At 36.0% G+C, this 23,854-nt stretch overlaps 1 protein-coding gene across 10 annotated transcripts in view; it reads left to right on the plus strand.

Moving 5' to 3' along the window:
- The window catches only part of Hipk (Homeodomain interacting protein kinase), a 138,339-nt gene that overhangs the window by 20,000 nt on the left and 94,485 nt on the right, over positions 1 to 23,854 (plus strand). For all 10 annotated transcript variants that reach the window (XM_069839994.1, XM_069839996.1, XM_069840000.1 and 7 more), the window contains 5 exons: positions 13,151 to 13,387; positions 16,945 to 17,037; positions 17,149 to 17,367; positions 21,560 to 21,734; positions 22,469 to 22,692. In XM_069839994.1, coding sequence (XP_069696095.1) covers positions 13,151 to 13,387; positions 16,945 to 17,037; positions 17,149 to 17,367; positions 21,560 to 21,734; positions 22,469 to 22,692 — 948 coding nt within the window. The remainder of the gene's footprint in view (positions 1 to 13,150; positions 13,388 to 16,944; positions 17,038 to 17,148; positions 17,368 to 21,559; positions 21,735 to 22,468; positions 22,693 to 23,854) is intronic.

Genomic DNA, 23,854 nt, shown 5'->3' on the forward strand with positions numbered 1-23,854 from the left:
CATCTCGCTATCACCAATTCCATCAAATGCTAAATAACCCGGTAGTTAAAAAAACTGCATCTAGCACAGTTTTCAATCCTTTGAGCATGCATTTGACACTAGTTCCTGTCAGTGCTCACACCATCTCAACAAGTGCTACACACATAGTCCATACTATTGCATTTCCACAAAAGCGTTGGTTGGTTAATAATAAAATTTAAATGCTATAAGGGCTCTTCTTCTACAGATTCTTCATTAATATACCCAACACAAAATGATAAAATACCCAAATTGACATTAGTCATTCTATAAAGTTGAATCAAAGAAGGAAAAGAAAGAAAAGGAATGCTATGTACTACCGGTATTTCCAAAATTCATTTTCGACATAGTTTTCTATGTAGTTAATGTAGCAGTGGACTATGTTGTTACACAATGGTACTACGAGGGTCGTTCTGAAAGTAATGCCTCCTATTTATTTTCATGGAAACTACAACAGATACAGAAAGCACAATAACACAGTTAAAGCAAGATTTCTGCTGCATACAGTTATTTTTCCACATAATCATCACTAGACCTCGGTTTTTTAGACTTAAATAGCATACGTTGCAACAATTTTATATGAAAATCTCTAAATATATGCAACATAAACTCTCGAGCGATGATATTACCTAAGAACGTATGTGTCAGTCTACAGTAAACGAGCCTAAAAATCCGAGGTCTAGTCATCACCATTTGTTATGCATTTTTGCCAGCAATGAACAAGAGCCTGCATGCCACCACGCTTGTAAAAATCTGAACCAGCAGAGACAAGGCACTTTGTTACAGTTGCGAAGACAGCATCCTTGTCTGGAATATGTCCACTTAGTCCATCCTTCATAGGCTCAAAGAGATGGAAGTCTAAAGGCTCTAAATCCGGACTAAACAGTGGATGCGGTAGGACAGTCCCGCCAAATTTTGCAATGTCCTCAGTGGTCACGAAACTGGTATAGGGCCTGGCATTATCTTATTGCAAGCGAAAATTTTTCTTCTTTGGCCTGACTCTGGAAATTCAGGCTTCCAGCTTTGCCAGCATCTTCTTGTAATGTTCAATTTTGACAGTTTCTCCAGGCTCCAGGACATCCAAAAGAATCACACCCCGCCTACCCCAAAGGACTCATTTTCGCCACTGTTGAAATGCACTACCCACTGCCTCTACGTGCTCGTATCCACTGTATGGTCTCTGTACACTTTCAGCAAGCATTGATGGATATCAATGGGTGCAATTCGTTCGACAGTGAGGAATTCAGTAACACATCTCTGTTTCTTATGCACCTGTATGTTGGATCCATTTTGGTACACTGGCCTGCTGCTGCTATTTGTCGCATGACAACCAAATTAACAGGACATTAGCGTGAATGTTAAACTTTTACTACAACACCACTAACATCGTGCTCAGACGTTATAGTCAACACAAAAAATAGGAGGCATTAATTTCGTATCGACCCTCGTATATCGACCTACTAGATCTTCTGTGATCAATAAAGGTTATTCAGTTTTAGGAATTCTGCAGCTATTGTGATAAGATGCTTTGAGAGCATTATCATTGTCACTGTTTGCAACAGCTACAAAATAAGTTAAATAGTTTTTTCCACTTAGCTTTTTAAGTAAAAAATTCAACAAGTTTGTTTACACGCGTGAGGTGTTCAGTTTTTAAATGCCATCTAAGTCGAAAACAATGTGCTGTGGGCGTGGTCAGTCCTTGTCACCTGTATAAGTAAATCCAAACATAATCAGTCTTACTAATAAACCGTGTATAGTTTTTATACGAGACTTAATGCAGAGTTGAGACAGAAAACGTTACTAATAAACCGTGAATAAGCTATGGCTGTATAAACAGGCTGTAACTATACAATGGGAATTGCTTTGCAGTAGTTATATACACGAAACCCCTTGTTTAAGCGTTGTATATAGGAAAAAAATGGCCGCCCCTTTAACAGCTGTTCGTATCGACTGTCATTTTATGATAATATTTACCTTGTAACCACAGAAGAACAAACCAAAGATTATAGAATTATTAGAATAATATTGCTGTAGCTTGTACTCTTTGACCAAAATGTAGTGTGGTAATCGATTAGAGCCAGTTGTACTATCGATATTTAACACGCCACACTAGAGCTCTCTACCGGATCCAGTAGAGAACCTCAGATATTCTATTACCTTTCGTAACGAAGTAATGACGAAACTATGACGTAGCTGTGTAACAGTTATACTGTTATACAATACGTATGTAGTGATTATTAGTAAGGAATTTACACACGACTTATAAACGAGCTACTCATTGTATAAGTATAAGACAGTTAAACGTCTGTATATAGAGTTTTTATTAGTAAGACCGAATATGTATAAGTATCATGTATAGCTGGGAAGATTAGATATGAGCCAAACATGCACAGAGGGAAAGGCACTTGTTCCCTCCCACCGGCCTCTACCGAGGAGATATCATAGTCTACTGCGCATATACTAATATTTGACTGAGGTTTATCTTCAAGCTGTAGTTCCTCTTCTTTACACATGGCTGACCTTCTAATATCATTAGAAGTTATATTACTTAATGAACTTGACACAGCACTACCTGCCACATTTGTTACACTGTGTTCCCGTTTCAAACTACACACACTTTTAACTGTTTATCCACTTCAGATGTGGTTGAATACAGCTTTACTGCAGTGGTTCCCAACATTTTTTGACTGACGACACACTTTACGGAACGTCCACGATATTGCGACACACTTATTTGTTTTTTATTAGTAATGATACTAATACAATAAAAACAACCAGTGCTTTTCTTCTGGAAAAAAGCTGTTGGCACTCTGTGTAGAATATTTTATAGTGGACAGGAAGATGATTACTGTTCACTGCACAGGAATTTTGTCTTTTTAACCTCCTTTTCGTCCAACTAAGACTTTTAAAGTCTAAATGGAATTCAAAGAAAAATTTTATTGAAAACATAGTTATTCGCACATATTTTGTTCCATGATGGAAAATGCAATAAAAGGGTGCCGGAACGCCGTTCCAGCGCATTCCACTAGAAAAAATCACTGATAACTTCTATGTGGTGTCGGACATCCAGTGTTGTAGATAGGTCGATGTTAACATGCGATCGAAAAAAAAAAAACAAGCAGCAACTTGAGTGGCATTAGAAAAAAACAAAGGTATGTGTCAAAAATCCCAACCTATATATGCTGGATGCCCGGTAAAAGATTTTTATTATCACTTTTGAAAACTCGTCTATTTAAATTAATGTGAAGTCTGTGTTTGGTGGGTTGCAGAGAGTTTCTCTGTACTACGTTGTCTTACGGTTGACAGGCCAAGACGTAAATCATCTTCAGTTTGTTCCTTTGTTTAGATTTCACTATTTTCATGGTAGAAAATGCTGATTAACAGTGACTTTGAAAACGACAGTTCTGAATGTCTTTTTAGTTTATTAGACATCATCGACTGATCTGACTAAACATTTCCGCATATGACACTCGGGATTTTGTATATATTCATCTCCACGCCATGTAAAACCATATTGCAAAAATTCACTACTGCATCTGTAGTGCTCGGGAAAAGTGGGACAAGTCAAAAATGTTAATTTTACAGGAGAAGGAAAAAAACTGTCTTCACATTAGTTTATGTCGATTTGATTTTCTTATGAATTATTGTATTGGGGGAGATACTTATGTCTCTTTTCCCAAGCGAGCAGATGTTCTGTAAGTTGTCAGTAAATTAAAAAAAAAAGTTTGTGGGAACTGACTTACGCCATTTTTCCCAAGCACTGCACATATATTTATGAAACGCAGTACGTTTTTGTGAACCCTGAGACAATTTTCTCTCACATTGTTTGAATAAGCACTGCTGTCATCTAACCCAGAACTCGATTCAGATTGTCTTTTTCGAATTCAAAATTTGTCCATGATAAAATCTAAATAGTGTGACTGTTTGATCAAAAGTGCTTTAATTTCCTAAGGCTGGAAAATACTTTCGCCATTTTGGCTCTTTCGTTGGCGTTCACAGAAAGCACATGACGTTATTTGCCGCTCTATTATTTGCTGAATTACAGTGCGTTTGATTTATTATAATAGGAGCTACAACATGATAATGTTTAACGGTGTGGCAAATAGATCCCTCGTCTGGTAGCTCGGCAACGAAAGAACAAAAATGGCGAACGATACTACCTACCCAGACTTTATAGAGCCTTGACTTCCTAAGACGTAAACAAAGAGGAGGAGTCACGCCGGGAATAACAGCGTCGCGATTATATATACTGAAACTGACCAATATGTTCTGACGATTCTAAACTCTCTAAGTGAGAAGAGGAAACGAATTACTAAGCATTGTTGAAGGTGTTCACTTTCATTCGAATTATCGCCAGGCAGAAAAATTGAACTGAACATTGTTGCAGGTCTTCACATTTCATTGGTGAAGTCTGTCTCAAAATGTACCATATCAAAGATTTCGTTGTAAATTAAAAAAAAAAGCGTTGTAAAGAGACTTTCTGGATGGCATAAAATTTATTTTTCAATTCCAAAATTTCGTGACACACTCCATGGGACTGCGCGTCACACCAGTTGGAAACCCCTGCTTTACTGAAATGATCATGACACAATTGAATAGCACAATCTGGAATGTGCAAACAGGAGCATTATTGATAGTATTATTTTGTGATCAATTTAAATTGGACATAAATTTATTTACAGTTAGAAACTTTCAATATGTTTAACATTTTTTTAAGTAGAACTTAACTGTTCCCTTACTATGAAGTTCAGAAATTAATGTAAAAATAATTCTAGTGAAGTTCAATTCACAATAACTCAACATGTTTTATCACCCCAGTACATGTTTTAATGTAAAGGAACAGAGGTTCAGATGTCTGCTAACAATTTAATAGGTTAGAAAGGAATCAAATGAATTTTAAGAGCTAGTGCATTATTGTACATCTGTCAAAAGAAAAAGTGATCGCTCTCTAGAAACAAAGTTCCTTTCGGGAATCTCCACTACAATTCGGAGAAAGGCGGATGTTACATGTTGTTGGACCATGTTGCCTGATATCTACAGTTATAATTAAAGTATTTTCTGTCTTACTGTTGTAGCGTAATGGTAGCGTTTCGGGCTGGTATTCGTAAGGTCGTGCGTTCAAACACAACTTAGTGCTTTGTTTTGTTTTTTTTAAGAGAGAGAGAAAATATATTGTTCTTGTCTCTTTTATGACTGTTTTAGTAATTAACATCAAGTTCATGAATGTATTATGCAATGACTATCATTATTTATTATGATATTATGGCTGTAAATGGAAAGAAAGAAAGATTATATTTTCAACAAACATATATTTCGTGACATAAACAAGACAAACTTACTGGCGTCTGCCTTAGAAAATTCAAACAATTAAGAGTTCAAAAAACAAAACAAAAAGTCACAATTCAATATTTAGTCCATCTTTCTCCCATCTCGATCACATCTTGCAGTCGAGTGGGCATGGAATCGACTAGTCTTTTCAGTTCTCAGCCTCGGCATTCCAGGATGAGTTTCCACAAATCATCAGGACGTCTTGGAAGGGGATTGAGCCAATTTTTCCGCATATGTTTCTTGTGCCTTCGTAGCTCAGTCGGAAGAACGTTGGAATTTAGATGTCAATGTCTCAGATCCAAAACCTCGTCGCTTCTTTGCATTTTATTGTGTTACAGGATAGTATAATGTAATAATACTAATAATATAAGAAGAAAAAACTAACATTAGTATTATGTAACTGTATTGTTTCAAATCTAACATTAAACTTAAATTAACTTATATCGCTAAAGAATGATAACAGAATATAAATAACTTGAATATTATTTATATCGGTAAAAAACGATAACTAAGTACAAATGATAACTTGAATATTATTTATAACGATAAAGAACGATAACAGAATGCAAATGATGACATGAATATTATTTATATCGCTAAAGAACGATAACAGAATATAAATGGTAACTTGAATATTATTTATAACGCTAAAGAACTATAACAGAATATAAATGATAACTTTGTGTGATTTATGTCGCTAAAAAACGATAACAGAATACAAATAATAACTTGAATATTATTTATATTGCTAACGCATAACAAAATAAAATGATAACTTGAACAAGACTCGAACTCACAACCTTCGAATCATTAAGCGAGCTCTCTACCGCTGCTCTACGAGACGCAGGTATCGAATTACTCCATAGTTTTGAAACTGCTTCTACAAGTGCATTGCATCGTGTAATTGTAACATCACTGTGATCTGAAGTGGACTTAGAAAATATTCGCGGTTCACGAGTGCGGTCACTTTTTTTTTTTTTTTTTTGACAGCTGTACACTTAACGGCAGAAAGAATGGGCCGCCGACAATTTCTTGAGTTCCAGTTACGTAACATTGCGCATGCTCGTCTCGTCAAAGCCATAGTTCACCAGGTAACAAATAATTAAACTATTCAAATTTGCTGCATTTTGTTTAAGAGTCTAAAATGTGTTATAAAATCGAATAGAGAGTTAATTCTAGATACATCAGGACCTCTGAAGAGTGAAATAATAATGTTGATAAATATAAAATCAACCGAAGTGAATATGAACAGGAAAAGAACGTATTATGGTGAAACGATATTAACAATCTCAGTAGCGTACGCCGTTATGGCATTGGTCTACTATTGAACGAGTTAATAGTATAGCTCAAGGTTCGAATCTCCTACAGTCTTCTTTTTTTTAATTATAAATTTGACATATTGTCTCGCAAAGCTATATTTATGTCGCGATATATCTTAGAATATGCCCAAAATCTAATAAATAATAAACCTCCCTCTCTTTTTCAAGCAATACTCCTGTCTGTTAATAAAATGTTCTGTCTCGTCATTACGCTTGAAGATGGCAGAGAGATTGGAGTCCCATTCTCAACTGCTAAGCGGTGGCTAAATTTTTTATTGAGAATGGTGAAGTTCTGAATTGTCCCATTCCCAGTCGGCCGGCATCTCTACAAGGGAAGAGAGAAGTTGAGAACTACCCCTTTAGAACTGCCTTTCAACTCAAGATGGCGTCCAACTCCAGGTTTCCCACACACCGTGAGGAGACTTTTAGAGAGCATGGCATATGGTGTCGTCGAGTTGTGAGAAGAGAAAATTTGACGATGGAGCATGCCATGGACCTTCTAGCATATGCTACTCCCTGACAGGACTTCGATTGGAGAAATGTCATTTTCTCCGACGAGGTAATTGTCTCCAGTAGCAACGATAGTCCTGCCCAAGTTTATCGTATGAATGGCCACCGATATGATGAACGCTTCGTGAGACGATTTAACAGGTCGGGTCGCGTGAACGTCGCGTGTTGGAGATGGATGTCATATGATGGAGCAGGACTTCTGGAACGCATCCACGGTCGGTTTACAGCAGAAGTCTACGAACACATTTAGTCAAATGTAATGATCCCTTCCTCCTAAGAACGATATCCAGAAGGAACACTTTTCTTCCAGCAGGATAATCAATCACCCGGTACACACCGCCAACCAGATTCAAAGATGGTTTACGAGGAGTCGGTCGACTGACCTCCAAAATCACCAGATATGAATCCGATTGAAAATTTGTGGGCTACAGTCAAATGGATCCTACTCTCTAATTGGGCAGAACAACCACCCGTTCGGACAGCTGACGAATTGTGGGACAGAGTTCTAGATGCGTGGGAGGAGGTGGCCATGAATTTAACCTGTTCCATAATCTTGTGGACTCCATGCCGCGCAGAATGAGGACAGTTGTTGACGTAGGTGGTTTGTGGACGAGATACTAGTCCCCACCACAGGTCTGTTTTTGTTAATATATTAACAAATTGTTTGTTTTTTGTTTATGTAATTATGTTTGATGTGCGTCTGGTTTTTTAGGACGTGAAAGTATTTTTGTTTATATAGGCAGGTCTCGCGTATTAATAGCCCCCAAGTGATGGGCAATAATATTTTTACAAGGCAGACATAACGAAGTTTATGAACGAATGCCATTTCACGTTTAAACTAATAAATTAATTAAAAATTAAAATAAAAAAAATAATAATAATTTTAGCTACCAGAAGGCGAACTCACAACCTGTGATACGGATGTCAGACATCCTACCACTGAGCCACACACAACTCGTATGGTTGACTACATTGTAGACGGACGACTTTCAATGAAGAGACACCACAGCAGTGCCTTGAAGTGCAGTTCGTTTACACGAGTGAACTTGGCATTTCTATCGACCAAGAGTCGGCCCATTCTTTTTGCCGTTCATTGAACATGAATCACATGTCTATTACTAGAAAATGGAATTTGTAAATATGGAGGTATAAGTCTGATTTGTGCGATGTAATATAATAATAATAATAATAATTCCAAAATCCGTTGTGGAAATACAGCACTATGCCTACAAAATTTCGGGGGTTTGCAAACCCCTGTGTGGGCACAACTGCTTATAGAACATATTAGAATATTTCAAGAAAAAGGGTGACAGAGAAATTCAGTAACAGAAATAGAAAATCTTACTCAGTAATCTATGAACACAATACTTCAACAGAATAGAAGAATGTGGATCATGATATTTCGAGCAATATTGACACACCAACAATCTTATAGAGGAAACGATTGAATTGAACTCGGTGATATGAGTGAAAATGACAGTGAGCTGACTGATTTGTAATAAGAGTAGGGATGATGGAAAATTATCGGAAATTGTCAGCAGCACAGTGTACGAAACGCAAATCTAGCGGGACAAAATTAAATTTGTTCACCCTCGTGAAAGTGCAATTTATTGATGAGATAGTATTGTAAACATACTGAACCTTCATGATCCATAATCTAAATTACAATAAACAGCGGTATATTATCATGATGTTCTCGTAAACTTGGACTTGCAGGCAGGTTGACCTTGTATGAAGTGCGAGACAGTTATTCAGTGTGGAAGAGAGAGAGAGGGTTGTGTTCGACAATGTGAAGAACTAAGTGTGCACGTTTTAGCAAAACATTGGACGGAATACAGAAACTCATGTGTGCATGCTGATGACTCACGCCATTAAAGAAAAAATAAATATTTTAATATTTATTATGAACTGATCAACGAAACTTCTATATGCCTTATAACAACAAGCTTTGAACTTCAGAATATTTAAGGTGTTATAACCTGCGGGTTTGTAAGATACAGAGAGTGGCAGCAAAAAGTTATTGCGCTATGCAGGGGACATCGGGGAACAGACTGCTCAAAATCCATTGCTCTACTCACTGGTAAGCTGTAGCAGCGCAGGCGGGCGTTCAGTTTCAATATGGTAGGCCTAAATTATTATTTAAGAATTACCTAATGAATGAAGTTGAAAACTGATGTAGATCTTACCCTTCATCAAAGCAGCTGTTGAAAATTATGTCCAACATTCCCGATACAAACATTGCTTTGTGTTAAAAAATTTCGAAACACACGTCATATCTCCGCCTCTGAAATCGACAGTACCGTCATAGATTGCAGCATCTACCGACAGAAATTTACGAAGGCAGCTGGATCCTGTTGTGTTAACTGATAATCACTGACACTTTGTAAGAATGAAAGCGTAGCATTTTCAGTTCCCGTAACGCCGATTTTTCTCAAATACCACACACCTGCATCATTCGGCATGAAGATTTTCTCGGTCCGGTTTCAATTCTTGCTTGAATATCTGCAAGATTCTCATCTGTTAATACCCTCTTCTATGATTCTCTCTTTTTGTTTAAAACAGACCCTGTTTCTCGCCATTTTCTGAATAATTTGGTTATGTACTGTCTCGAAGGCATTGCAGTGTTACGGAACTGGCTTAGAAACTTGCGAACGGTACTGTCATACGATTTCTTCTTTAGGAGAAATGTCTCAACTAGAGATATCCGGTGTGCAGTACTATACGTCACCATACTGATAGCAAACACAAATAATGTTCAATAACAAGTGTAATAATGCAACATTACGTAATAAAGTGCACTTAACAAACACTCCACTTGTCAACTAAACACTCCGTACGCTTCCCGCTGTCCGTGCACTCCATCCCCACTATTCGGGAATTTTAGGCCTACCGTAATGAAACTGAGCGCCCGCCGGCGTTGCTACAGCTTACCGGTGAATCAAGCAATGGATTGCGGGCAGTCTGTTCCCCGACATCCCCTGCATAGTGCGGTAACTTCTCACTGCCTCTCTCTGTACTTATGACATTCTTTACAAGATTGTCAACATTTGCAGGCCTTGCGAGTAAGAGATAATAATTGAAGTTAATATGCCATAATAACTAAATTTCATAGATTTATAGACGTTTTAAGTTCTCATTATTTAATAATTTCTGCATGTAATTTATTCATATAGTTTGGAAATATTACTTTCTTTCACGCGAAATTATGTTGTGCAGAAACAAATGTCATTTATTTACAGTATTGTAACCCGCATGCAACTATTTTAAGTGCTGTGGAAAAATGGGGCATCAAATGAACTGTGTGATTATGAACAGAAAAAAAATAGATTGCAGGACTGCAGTGTTGCCACTTTTAGATTATCAAAAAGATAATGAACTATGTATCATAAATCTGATTTTCGGAAGTTCTGAAAACAGTTGAGTAGGAACTAGAATACATTTTATTGAAAGTCCAGGTCTGGTTAAATTATGAAGTACAATTTCCTATAAGCATCACAAAATTATCGAAACCACTTTAAGCCACTGAGCCTGGTATTCTCCAAGAGTAGAAAGACCACCTAAATCTTTTCACGAAAGCAGTATCAAAACTAAGTGCAGACTGATAGAATCCCTTGTCAGAGAAACTTGAAGAGGAGAATAGTTACTGTATTTCTGAAGTCATTTGGCTTTGAGAGAGAAAAAAATAATTCTATCTGTAACTCTTGTGCAAAAGAGATAGAAGAGATGTTATTTAGTCTAAATGCATCAGTGTAAAAAAGTAGTTCCTCTTATACAAACGTAATCAATAGTTTGTGCACATAAAATATGCGAAGGGTACAGGAAAGAACGTGCTTTGTCTATTTTTTTCTTCCAAAAATGAGTTGTGTATGTTGTGTGGAGTAGAATTCCATGTATTATACAAATCTGGCTATCAGGTAGTAGCTCCCTGTAAAGAAAGTTTGAATAATTTCAAGGAAAAATTGTTCCGGAGCAGGGTATCGATCCCGGGACCCTTCGCTTAGCGCGCGAACGCTCTACCGACTGAGCTACCCCAGGAACTATACACGACACCGTCACAATTTTTTCTTTCTGGCGTCTTGTCAGCTCATTTGAGTTGTGTGGATATAAAAGGAAAAATTGTGACGGTGTCGTGTGTAGTTCCTGGGGTAGCTCAGTCGGTAGAGCGTTCGCGCGCTAAGCGAAGGGTCCCGGGATCGATACCCGGCTCTGGAACAATTTTTCCTTGAAATTATTCAGAATTCCATGTACTTTAATCCTAAGAATGAAACACTGTGATAATGTTAACAGTTTAAGTGCTATGACAGATTTTAGATTTGACAGGCAAGGAAAGACTATGCCAACGACAGGCTTTTGCTCTCCTGAACAATTTGCTAAAGTGACAAAGCTCGTTCTTTCCCTGTACCCTTCATACTACAAGTAACTTCTGTACACAGTTTCATAAAAATCTCTCAGGTAGGCGAGAACTAATTATAGTCGCGTCGCTCTTATTTCCGTTAGCCAGTCACGTTGCAGATCGGCTACATTTAAACGTCTGTGTTTTGTCATTCACTGCCGATGATGTTATGCACTTCCTAAGGCTGTATAAATAATCTGTATAATCGTGCACCATTTTGGTTCTTTTGTTGCCGTTCGCAGCAAGCAGATGAAAACTATCACACTGTTAAACATCATGTCGTAACTCCTATGAGAGTCAATCGCGCTGTAATTTTTAGGATTTATAGATAAATGTGTAAGGAAAGCATAGGAAAGAATTGGGTGCCAAAATCTTTTCTGAAAACTGAGGAAAAAAATACTAACTTCGAAGTGACCCGTTCAAAATAAACGTTGACACCCTCAGAATTTGATAAACGACAAACTCTGTTATTTTTCACGTTAGATTGGGGTCAGATGTTTAGAAAGAATGGAAATTACTTTTAAAAGTGGCTGCTACTCAAAATCTTTACTGGTTTTTTGCGAGTTGTGGTAAGTTAAACACGAGCAATTTTGCTTCGCAGAGAACTGGAGTCTCAATTTTTGTCTGTTAAGGGAGAAAGAACCGATGGTTGCTTATTATAGAAATTCTCGCGCTGCATTCAGTGTTTACAAAATCGTGGGTTGAAAGAGTCAGGATTCTATGAACATTTTTGGTAAAAATGAGTTTGTTTTATTGAAATGAATTATACTTTTCATGTACATTTAACACACAGAAAACTTGTAATATTTGTTATTTTTGCCCCTATTAATATTTTGCTAGTATTTTCACGTTATTTGAGAATACAAGGTTCCATTCCAATCTTTCTTTCCTTAGTCATTTATCTATGAATCCTAAAAATTACAGTGCAATTGTCTTAGAAACCACAATGTGATAATGTTTAACAGTGCGGCAAATAGCATCATCTGCTAACTGCAACCGGCAACAAAAGAACTAAAATGGCGAACGATTATATCTACCTAATCTTTATAGAGCCTATACTTCCTAGGATGTAAGCAAAGAGGAGAAGCCACACCGGAAATAACAGCAATGCGACTATAATTCTGTTTAAATGCACCCCCTATAAATACAATCGTAACACAGTTTATACACAAAAATATATGCTACCTATCATTTCTGTACTAAGTTTATAAAAGTCAGGGACAACAGATGCGCCTCAAGGATGCATATGTATTATCTGTGTACATCTAAATTCTAACCTGATTAAGCAGTGTTTCAACCAACTTCTCCAGAAAGATATGTTGGTATATTAGTTGCTCAGTTAACAGTGAGCGTTTTATTTTACAAAATTATTTTGAAATGCATATAATGTATGGCTGCTCTAACACTCTTAAGTTTAATTTTGATCATTTTTTTTTCGAGCTTATGATTGATATATTAATATAATGGCATATTTTGTTATCATATCTGAACATCTGTTCTGTAGTTTACTGATTTGAGAAATGCTGGTACATATCCTGTTTCTGAGATTGCTTGCTATGAGTGAATGGTTATGTATACACAGAGAAAATCGTGCGAGCGTGAGGGTAATGGTGATAGCGGGGGTACAGAAACTACTACTACGGGAGCACACACTACGGCAGCCAACACGACGTCTCACAGCAAGGCAGCCGCCGGCCCGGCGCCTCAGGGCTCCTCTAGTGCCGATGGTGACTACCAGCTTGTTCAACATGAAGTCCTATATTCTATGACCACACAGTATGAAGTTCTGGAGTTTCTAGGCAGAGGAACGTTTGGTCAGGTGAGCACTAAAAGACATATCATAAATCTTAAGAGTACAGTATAATTCATGAGTTCTTTAGTCCTTATTGGCTGGTTTGTGTTTGTGCATGGAGTTGGGGATAAGAACGCTCAGTCTGAGGTCTAAGAGGCCATTTCATCAAAATATTTAACTTTGTCACTTGAAATCTCTTTAATTGACACTTCAAGGGACAATGCATATCACCAACACAAATTGAGCATTAAGCTTTCATTAAACTGCATTTAAGTTAATTGGTCAATATTTGGTCATTTAAATAAGTAATCTTGCATTAACGGCAATAATTTTCATCGTGGCGAGGAGAATGATGGACTTGACATTTGAAAATGATGGTTCTTATCGAGACGGGTGAGGATAATTTCCGAAAGAGAAGATTATTTTAATGCAATGTACGAAAAAATTTGCAAATGCAGTTTAGGCTAAGCAAGACATAAGCATTGCATATTTTCAATAGTATAGAAGGTGATTTAGAATTTCCAACTGATAAGTAAGCTACTTCATTGTTTAAATTATATGTTTATTGAAGAAAAGTTTAATCGATCTTTGGTTACCTAAAATACAGCAACTAAAGTGTTAATGTGAATAACAAATTTATAATGTATTATAATTGTTTAATCATGCCACAGTGAGAGTTTCTACCCATATGGAACATGGTTCCCAGCCACTGACGTAAGTCAGATGCTAGTAAGATGGACTCATGAGCAAAAGTTACGCACAGACATAGGTTCAAATTCCATTTTGACTGATTACCTAGTTTTTTTCCCCGAGGTTTTCCCCCCAGCGAAGTTAAATATCAAGTAATCCTTACCAAATATCTCGCTGTTACCATTTCTACTGGTGCTAGATAACCTCATAATTGATACGGTGTTCTTAAGTTACCAGTTTGAAAGAAAATACTTCCCTGCCCATACATACTTGCATAATTACTCGTATCTTAAGAATTTCACTGTAATTATAAATTCATAAATAATCTACAATATCATAACTCAAGTGATTGGGCATCATTCAACATAGAAGCTGCACAACATTGCCAATTTACTAGCTGCCGTCTTACTGAAAGTGCTTTTTGTGTGGGTCATGTACAGCTTGAAAGTACAAAATTCATGAGTGTAACCAAATTGCTACTGCTATATCAATATTGAATAACTGAAAACATGCCTGTATGTATTTATGTCAATGAAATGACTAGAATCTCATCATGTTCGTTATCTTCACTGTTTGCTGAATATCTTGTTTTCTGGACGATGCATTTGGAATTTAATTTAGCCTACTGTATTTGAATGATATCTTATGTTATCAATGACTGCTGGCATCGTCGAGATAATTAAAACAACTGTTCATTAGATCGATTTTAATTATATGAGCTTTCATTTTCGTATGAAAATCTGATGTTAATTTCCTCATTTCTTAAATCATGTTTAATTTGTCATATAAAATTGTTTTTGCATAGTCTGCATAATATAATTGGCAGTAGCAGAGTAAAAATAAATTAATTCGCTATTTCTTTTTTAGACTTTGCTGGCTTGATGTGTAGCTTTTATTTACTGTTACTGAAATATTGCTCTGGTATTATCCGTAACTCTAATTTTGTGCACAAAAGACTTACTTAATGAGTTTAACCCTCAAAAAGATCACATTAAGAATATGGCCTTTAACAGAAAGTCTATGTCCAGAAAACACTTAGCCTGATATGGTTTCTTCTTCTAGGTAAGAATAGAGTTCTCACCTAAGTTAAAAAAAGCGCGATAATACATTTCCCCTGGAAAGCCAATGAGTACTGCTATAAAATAAGACATATATGTTCAACCCCCATATTGTGACACATTTGACTAAAAAAAATTAGCTTTCCGAGGACGAGTTTTAATAAAGTTCACCACATTTATAACAATTTGCAGAACTTGATTCAGATCAACATTCAAATGCTGTGAAGCACGTACTTCTCTATGGATAATACAGTGGTTCCAAATAGCATCAGGAGGTTTGCTGTGGATAAGTGCTTGTAGACCATTGTAGTGTTCCGATACAGAATACCCACCATCGATGCACACACCAACACAATCAGCCCAGTCTATTTAATTTTTGTCTTGAAGTTGTTCGCAATTTCAAACATATCTTTTCCTGTCGTACCTGCCAGACTTAACATCCTCATTCGACGTAAGAATCACTATCAAAGTGACGTATGCCTTCTAGTGTACTTCACATTTCTCGTATCAGGTGCCGCCAATACATATTAAGGTAATAACACATTATTAGCAGTACACGCCTACACAAATACTCCAATTTACACTGTGTACCTTTTTATTACTTGGTCTAATCTCCCCTTCAATATTTCTCGTACTTTTCATTTGCTATTCTCTATTTCTTCATTAATCCTAATATATCAACAATATACCCCGGCCAATAAGTGGATCCGGAATCATAAGGGTCTTTCCTGTAGTGAGTGGAGGAAAGCACGTATCAGCTGTGCGTAGTGTACCTGGCAGGTCGTCGGGCAGTAACCTCTGTCGACGTTACGACAGGGAGGTTGAAACTCTTGCCCATGTCCTGGGGCCTGTCCACACGATGAACTTCTACGAAATACGCGGCATCATACAGTAAGATCTATAATAGCAACTGCCTTAAGGAACAAAGGTTATTCAGTATATGAAGAAGTACACGGCATATCCAGTGAGGCAGTAATCGAAGAATCGACATAATTGCATTTAAACCTCCCTTTCTTGAAGGTTACATCATAGACCTTACTGTGAGATTCGAATCGCATGAACACCAGCCAGAAGAAGTACACGAGGAAAAAAGGAATATACATGAACCCTCCATCAGTTTTTATAAGGACAAATACCATCTGGAATCCATCGTCATTACGGGACTAATGATAGGAGCCTGTGGTACCATACCCCGGTTCCTAGTTGACTTCTGTAAATCTTTTGGCCTGCATAAAGATGTTTTAGGAGACCTAACAATTGCAACACTCAAAGGATCAATAGCTATTTTCAGGCATCATACATATGGACCATGACTTTAATTCGCATCTCCTTGACGTTACTTCGTTTATTATTATGTGTTTTATCTAATTCAAATTATTTTTCACTCTAACAACAATGTATTACTAAGCCTCAAGGCATTGACTCTATTTATTGTATCATGGTACTCTTTGTCAGTGGCAACCTATAGTGGTTACAGGAAGAAATAAATATATACTACTTTCAACCCTCCCTTTCACCTAAATTTTATCGTTTGTTATCTAATGAATGGGTTCCAGCAGTACCATTTCAAACAAAAATTCTGGCAAATTTGGAGCAAGGAAGTGGAAATTTATCTTTCTTTTTCATTGGAACGGAAGTGCATTTTTACTCTTAATGTGTTATAAAGTGGTGGCCTTTTGCCAGGCCGTCTATATGCCCAAAGAGTTGCATTACTTTTGAATATCTTAATGTTGCTTCATAATCCTTACAAGAGTGAAAGAGCAAAGTGTTGGGGTGGGACCAGTCTTTTAATGGAAATGATGATTGAGTAATGAGTATTTTTTTTGTCTGTTGTAGGTTGTAAAGTGCTGGAAGAAAGGCACCAATGAGATTGTTGCCATCAAGATTCTCAAGAACCATCCCTCTTATGCTCGACAGGGACAAATTGAAGTAAGTTTTGTATACTAAAAGTGTTAAAGCCTCTCAGTTTGTGACAACATTATTGTTGTTGACTTGCATTGCTAATATTCTTACTAAGTCTTGCAATGCTTTTGTTTTCAGGTTAGCATCCTGTCACGACTTAGCCAGGAAAATGCTGATGAATTCAATTTTGTTCGGGCATATGAGTGCTTCCAGCACAAAAATCACACCTGTCTGGTGTTCGAGATGCTGGAGCAGAACTTGTACGACTTTCTCAAGCAGAATAAGTTCAGTCCATTGCCACTCAAATATATTAGGCCAATTCTTCAGCAAGTCTTAACAGCACTTCTCAAATTAAAGGTGAGTTTAGTGTTCTTTCACCCTTAGATTTAGATTTAGCATCTTGGTTTTTTTATGCCTTTGATTATGGAAAAATGTAAATATACACGCCATTGAGGGACACAGAAGACAGGGACATAAGAGCTTCCAGACTTCCTAGAGTTATGCATCACAAAAAGGTGATGTGATGAACATTACACTTCACCAATCTTTTATTTCAAGGAAAAATTCTATCTTACAGAAGGCCAAGTGGATCCTGGATCCATTCTGATAAGTTTTGAAAAGATGAAAAAACGCATCTCCACCAGATTTGAGTCCGAGCTACATGACTCTTTCTGTATATATAATAAGGTTTTTTTTTTTATTTTTATAAGAACAACATAAAAATAACTTTCATTCGTAATGAATGTCTCCACACAGAATCACTTTTTTTGGGGGGTGGGGGGGCAAGCTTAGGTGTTTCAGGAGAAATAGTAAATATTTTAGGTTGTTTATAGTATAGACTAGTCCACATAAGAAAGTTGGTATAAACATGGGTTCCAATTTTCATTGAGTGTGGAGATACAGCTGTTTGAATTACCTATAAAAAGCTTACAAAAGGTATGAAAGGAGAGACAGATGATTGATTGATTGATTGATTGATTGATTGATTGATTGATTGATTGATTGATTGATTGATTGATTGATTGATTGATTGATTGATTTACAAAAGGGGTGACATGCACATTATAGACATCAGGTGACACATCATCTAAATCTAATATTTCCCAAATGATGGATTGGCCATGGTGGTCACATTCATTGATCACTAATGCGCCCAAACCTTCGTGAAGGTCCATAAATCTAAATCCTGTAGTTTGTCTCTGGGACAGATGAAAAGGAAAGTTGATAGATAATACAGTAGTAAGTATAAGAGATGAATTGGTCACTTGCATTATGAATAGTGCTATCCTTATAAGAGAATGTCAAAACGACCTCAGAAGAGCTGCACATACTATTGCCAGAAGAGTTGAAAAGTACATTGCAGTTGATAATGAGCTTTTTAACAATTACAAGTACTTTAAACTATTGCAGATTATTGACATTATTGAAATAGTCGTTGAATGCCATGAATAAGTTGTTTATCTTTCCTTCATACCTTTTGTAAGGCTTTCAATCAATCAGTAAAGGCCGGCACAGACTGGATGCTATACTATACAACGCTATGCTTTTATGCAATATTCTAGCTAGCTGTAAGATATGAAGATTCATGCACACACTAGTTGCTGTATTAATGCTTCATTCTACATTCTAAATATTCTACAAGATGACCAAGAAGTTGAGTCCAGAGGAATTTTTATTGTTTGCATTGGTTTTGCAACAGAGGCAGAAGAACTCAATTCATGAAATTAATAAAAGTTCGGATAATCCCATTATTTATATCACGGTCTAGAAAAGAATGAGGAAAACTTTCAGCAACACTTTCGTGTAACAAAAGTATAGATTAAGAAGATCTTACAGCTCATTCAAGAGGACATACAGAAGGAAAACACACTATCTATAGAAAAGCAATGTCTGCTAAAGAAAGATTTGCAGTTTAAGATAAATGGTATTTTACTTTAATTTTACCTTTTCATTGCTGAAAAATTATTTTTCCAAACACTGTCCTTTACAACGTTATCTTCACTTTTTGGACAGAGCTCTCAGACTCATTACTGGTGGAATCAAAACAACTCCAATAGATTCTTTGAGATTCCTCACTAATATTAACAGCATCAAAATGACAATAGAAGAAAAAGCACTGATTCAATATGAAAAACTTATCAGATTACCAGGAAACAATTGGCATTCATACAGTCCTCTCTGTAGATTGAAAACTCAAAAAAGTTTCATATCCATTGTTCAAGAATTAAAACAGAAAATCAATATCCCGAATTTAAAAGAAAACTTACAAATTAAACCAAACCCTTTAACTCTATTAAATATAGAATATAATCTAAATTTAACAGAAGAAATACTGAAATCAGAAGTAAATACTGAAATACTGAAACAATTGTCTTTAGAGACAATTAATATTAGGTACCCTCCACAAAACTGGCTTCATTTATACACCGATGGATCCTTGATCTCCAGAGAACAAGGTGCAGGTGCAGGTGTTACGTGCTGTCTCTTCTCACTTTATAGATCTCTTGGATATGGAACAACAAGTTTTGATGGTGAAATCATTGCAATAAGTGAATGTCTCAGGAATCTTCCATGCCACATCAATAAATTTAAGAATGCAGTTATATTGTCAGACTCCAAAGCAGCTATTCTATCAATCGTCTCTAAACACACACCTTCATCTCAAACAGCAGAAATAACTAAAATGCTCTCTCAATTAATATCACTCAATAAAAGAATTGTATTCCAATGGATACCATCCCATTGTGGAATCCTGGGAAACGAGAATGCGGATGATTTAGCAAAGAAGGGCAGCACTGCTACTTACAGACCTGTTACTAAATCTACATATTACTCTGTGAAGAGATTTATTAAATCTACATACTTAGATTTCGACAAACAAAATTTGATAACTCAATCCCAAGGGAAAAAATGGAACTCTCTGCATCAAAATCCACAGTTAATTCCCGATTTACCACGCAAATCGTCTGTAGCTGCATTTAGATTGGCAACAGGCCATGATTGTTTGGCCAAACACCTGCATAGAATTGGAATATATCAGTCCCCTAACTGCCCATTGTGCAACTCAAACCAAGAAATGGATTCGGAAAACCTCAAAATCTGTGCTTCAGTGGCTGGTCATGATAATATCTTTGAAAAATATTGGAGTGCAAGAGGTCAAATGACTTTATTGTCAAACGCCTGGCATTAGAAAACAATAACAACTTTTTGGATAGAAATTTTATCAACTTATTATTTTATCAACTTATTTAATAATTTATTAACGCAGTTTTTTTAATAACATAAACAATCGTAACATAAAAATACACATACCAGTATACTGTTCAATAAACAGTGTGTTTATACAACTTATATTAAAAATTGTAAATATTACATTGTCAATGCACTCTCCTCTATTAAATTTTCTGTCTTGAAAGTGTGAAGATGACGCTGCAATGTTTTCTAGATCTCTGTTTGGACATTTTGTGGTTGTATTTGTATTTTTTGCATGCGCCAATCTTTGCTATGTTTTGTAAAAATAGCCAGGAGTCAAAAGTGCGCTATATAGCAGAGTTTTACAGCTTATAATGGGCTATAGTTTTCTTTCAATGTGCGGGTTAACATATAATCACATGCTACACTAGTATTGGCTATATATCTTTATAGTATAGCATTCAGTGTGCGCCATCTTCAGTTCATTTGTTTCTTCTTCATATCTTTTGTAAGACGTTTATGCATAACATCTAAACAGCTGTATTTCCACACGCATTGAACATTGATCACATGTTTATATGAACTCTATTACTTGGAATAGTCCATACTGCAGTCTCCTAAAATATTTACTATTCCTCCTGAAACACAGTGTAAAACAACGTAAAAAATATTTTTCCTTTTATATCCACACAACTCAAATGAGCTAACAAGATGCCAGAACTCAACTATGAGTGCACACAATACTGTGTGACTTAATTTATGGCTTTCTGTTAACGTACCTCCAGTAACGAATGTATTATACAAATCTAGCTTTCAGGTTGTAGCTCCCTTTAAAGCAGGTTTGAATAATTTCATAGTTGAGTTCTGGCATCTTGTCATCTCATTTGAGTTGTGTGGATATAGAAGGAAAAATTGTGACTGTGTCGTATATAGTTCCTGGGGTAGCTCAATCGGTAGAGCGTTTGCGCACTAAGCGAAGGGTCCCGGGATCGATACCCGGCTCTGGAACAATTTTTCCTTGAAATTATTCAAACCTGCTTTACAGGGAGCTACTACCTGAAAGCCAGATTTGTATAACGTAAAAAATAACTTTCGTCATCTCATAGGTTACTCATATAGTATCTTTTTTTTTAAGAAACCAGCTCACATTGATAGGCAAAAAATCAAAATCTGACAGAAATGTTGAAAAAACCATTAGAGTAATGTTGCTATGGAAACACAAGTAGGAATGGAAAATTACCTATTTATGTCTGTGTTCCATGACCACTTCAATAGTCCCACATTAGTGCCTAAAGAAATCACCACTACTAAAACACATGAACTAGAGTAATTATTTGCGATATGAATGTATTTGCAGCAATTGGGTTTGATTCATGCGGACTTGAAACCTGAGAACATAATGTTGGTTGATCCAGTGAGGCAGCCATACAGAGTCAAAGTCATTGACTTTGGCAGTGCGTCACATGTCAGCAAAGCTGTCTGCAATACATATCTGCAGAGTCGATACTACAGAGCACCTGAGATTATATTAGGTAAGTCATATACTTCAGCAACAGTTATCAACTATTCTTACACGCTTGTCTGTGTGTTTTTGATTTGTGTAATTTTCTCTAGATTTCTTGTCTAGCGCAGCCATTTGTTCTGCTTATCTCTGTTCAGTTCTTCGCAATTTACCAGATCTCCATTAAATATTTTTTTCTTCTGTACCGCATGTTTGACATAATGTGACTTATTAATAAAATTGTTTGATAGTGAGCAAGTTATATCTGGCAGTTGAGTGAATGATTAACTGATTAGTCTGCATTTCATCATCAGCAGCATCATCATCATCATCATCATCATCAACAACAACAAGTAGTATGCCTCATTATGTGTAATTTTTTCTATTAAGTTAAAGATGTCGAGTTCCTTTCTGATATATTCATTACCGTAAACTGGGGTTACTTTGGCCACATAGGAAATTTTGAACATTTTTTCAGAAAATCATATTTAGGTTTCTACATGCTGCTCTTGTTACAGATGGAGGTAAATTTGGTATGAGAATGATTTTATAATAATTTGCCTTCATCTATAACAAGTGCAGCATGTAGAAACCTAAATATGATTTTCTGAAAAAATGTTCTAAGTTTCCTCTGTGTTCAAAGTAACCCCAGTTTATGGTATTAGTCTGCATTTAATATTAATAAATATTTTCCACACTTGGATACAAAGACCTCCAACTCAATGTTAGTTGTCTATGATATGTAATTAATGGTATTGTCAACAGGTCTCCCATTCTGTGAGGCTATTGACATGTGGTCCCTGGGCTGTGTAGTGGCAGAACTGTTCCTCGGCTGGCCCCTTTACCCCGGGTCATCAGAATATGACCAGATTCGGTATATCAGTCAGACACAGGGTCTTCCCACCGAGCATATGCTTAACAATGCATCCAAGACGACGAAGTTCTTCTATAGGGACATGGACAGTACCTATCCATTTTGGAGGTTAAAGGTAGGTTAATGGTACAACTTTACAAATAATACTTAAGCAGCTATCATGATGGAAAGAAAAAAACGTAGAGAAGATTTTTTTCGATACATTTTAGAAATATAGTAATTGATTATAATTATTACTATTTTAGATATTTAAAAAAAAAACACAAATCATAATTATGTAATTTCGTATTGGAGTAATATTTTGGAGTTCTGAAATCACCACTACCAGCAGCAGCTTATTTTCAATAGAAGTTCAATCTTTTATTGTGTTTATTGTAGCAATTTTCTTGTAATGCATTTTAGGTCTGTTCTAGTGATTTTTATTTATTTATGTTTTTTTGTGAATGTGTAGTTATAGATTAATTATAATTTATGCCAGCCTACTTGATTGTAGTCACAGTTTTGTAAAACAAAAGTTTTAGATTATTAATAAGCCTATATCTCCGTGTTCCTTAGCAGCTTGCTTGTCAATTTATTATTAATATAAGAATTAAATTAGTTTTCTTTTGTCATACTTCTAGAATGGATTGAGATGTTTTTGTGTTAAACGCAAATTACGAAATTAGAATAAAAAAAAATTTAACAAGTTTCCTCCAGAACTGAGTTAAGATTACCGTATTTTTTTATCAAATATGAATAATTGCATATAGTTTGCTAATCTTGAGAAGTAATATTTCTCTATTCTCGTTATGCAGTGTAAAATATTGCATGTATATTAATACAGTAGAACTTGGTTATAACGACATCCAAGGGACCTTGAAAATTATGTTGTTATAAACGAGTGTCGTAGTAACCGAGATTCATATTATCAGTCTAGTGAGGTGGAAAATGAAAAATAATAAACATAATTAGGCTTATTTTAGATTTATGTATTCACTTTTAAGTATACCATGTACACACTATAATACATATACAATTATAAATACAGTATTCTGTATTAAAACAGTTTGTTCATTATTCACCAAACTTATTTACTGAGGAGTGAAGTAATCAGTCATTTTACTCTGTTGTCTCCTACTTGCCCAATAGGCTATACACTTTCTAAATTAAATTCTATGTTCATTATTTCAGTTGCAATTTCACTGCTCCTTCTCCTAGCTTCATAAAAATGTTCACAATTCTAATCGCTTTTAAAGTGTCACTCACTTCTTTTAGTGGCCATACTGCGTTAAAATGCG

The sequence above is a fragment of the Periplaneta americana genome, chromosome 11 (genome assembly GCF_040183065.1).
Source record: "Periplaneta americana isolate PAMFEO1 chromosome 11, P.americana_PAMFEO1_priV1, whole genome shotgun sequence".
Lineage (NCBI taxonomy): Eukaryota > Metazoa > Arthropoda > Insecta > Blattodea > Blattidae > Periplaneta > Periplaneta americana.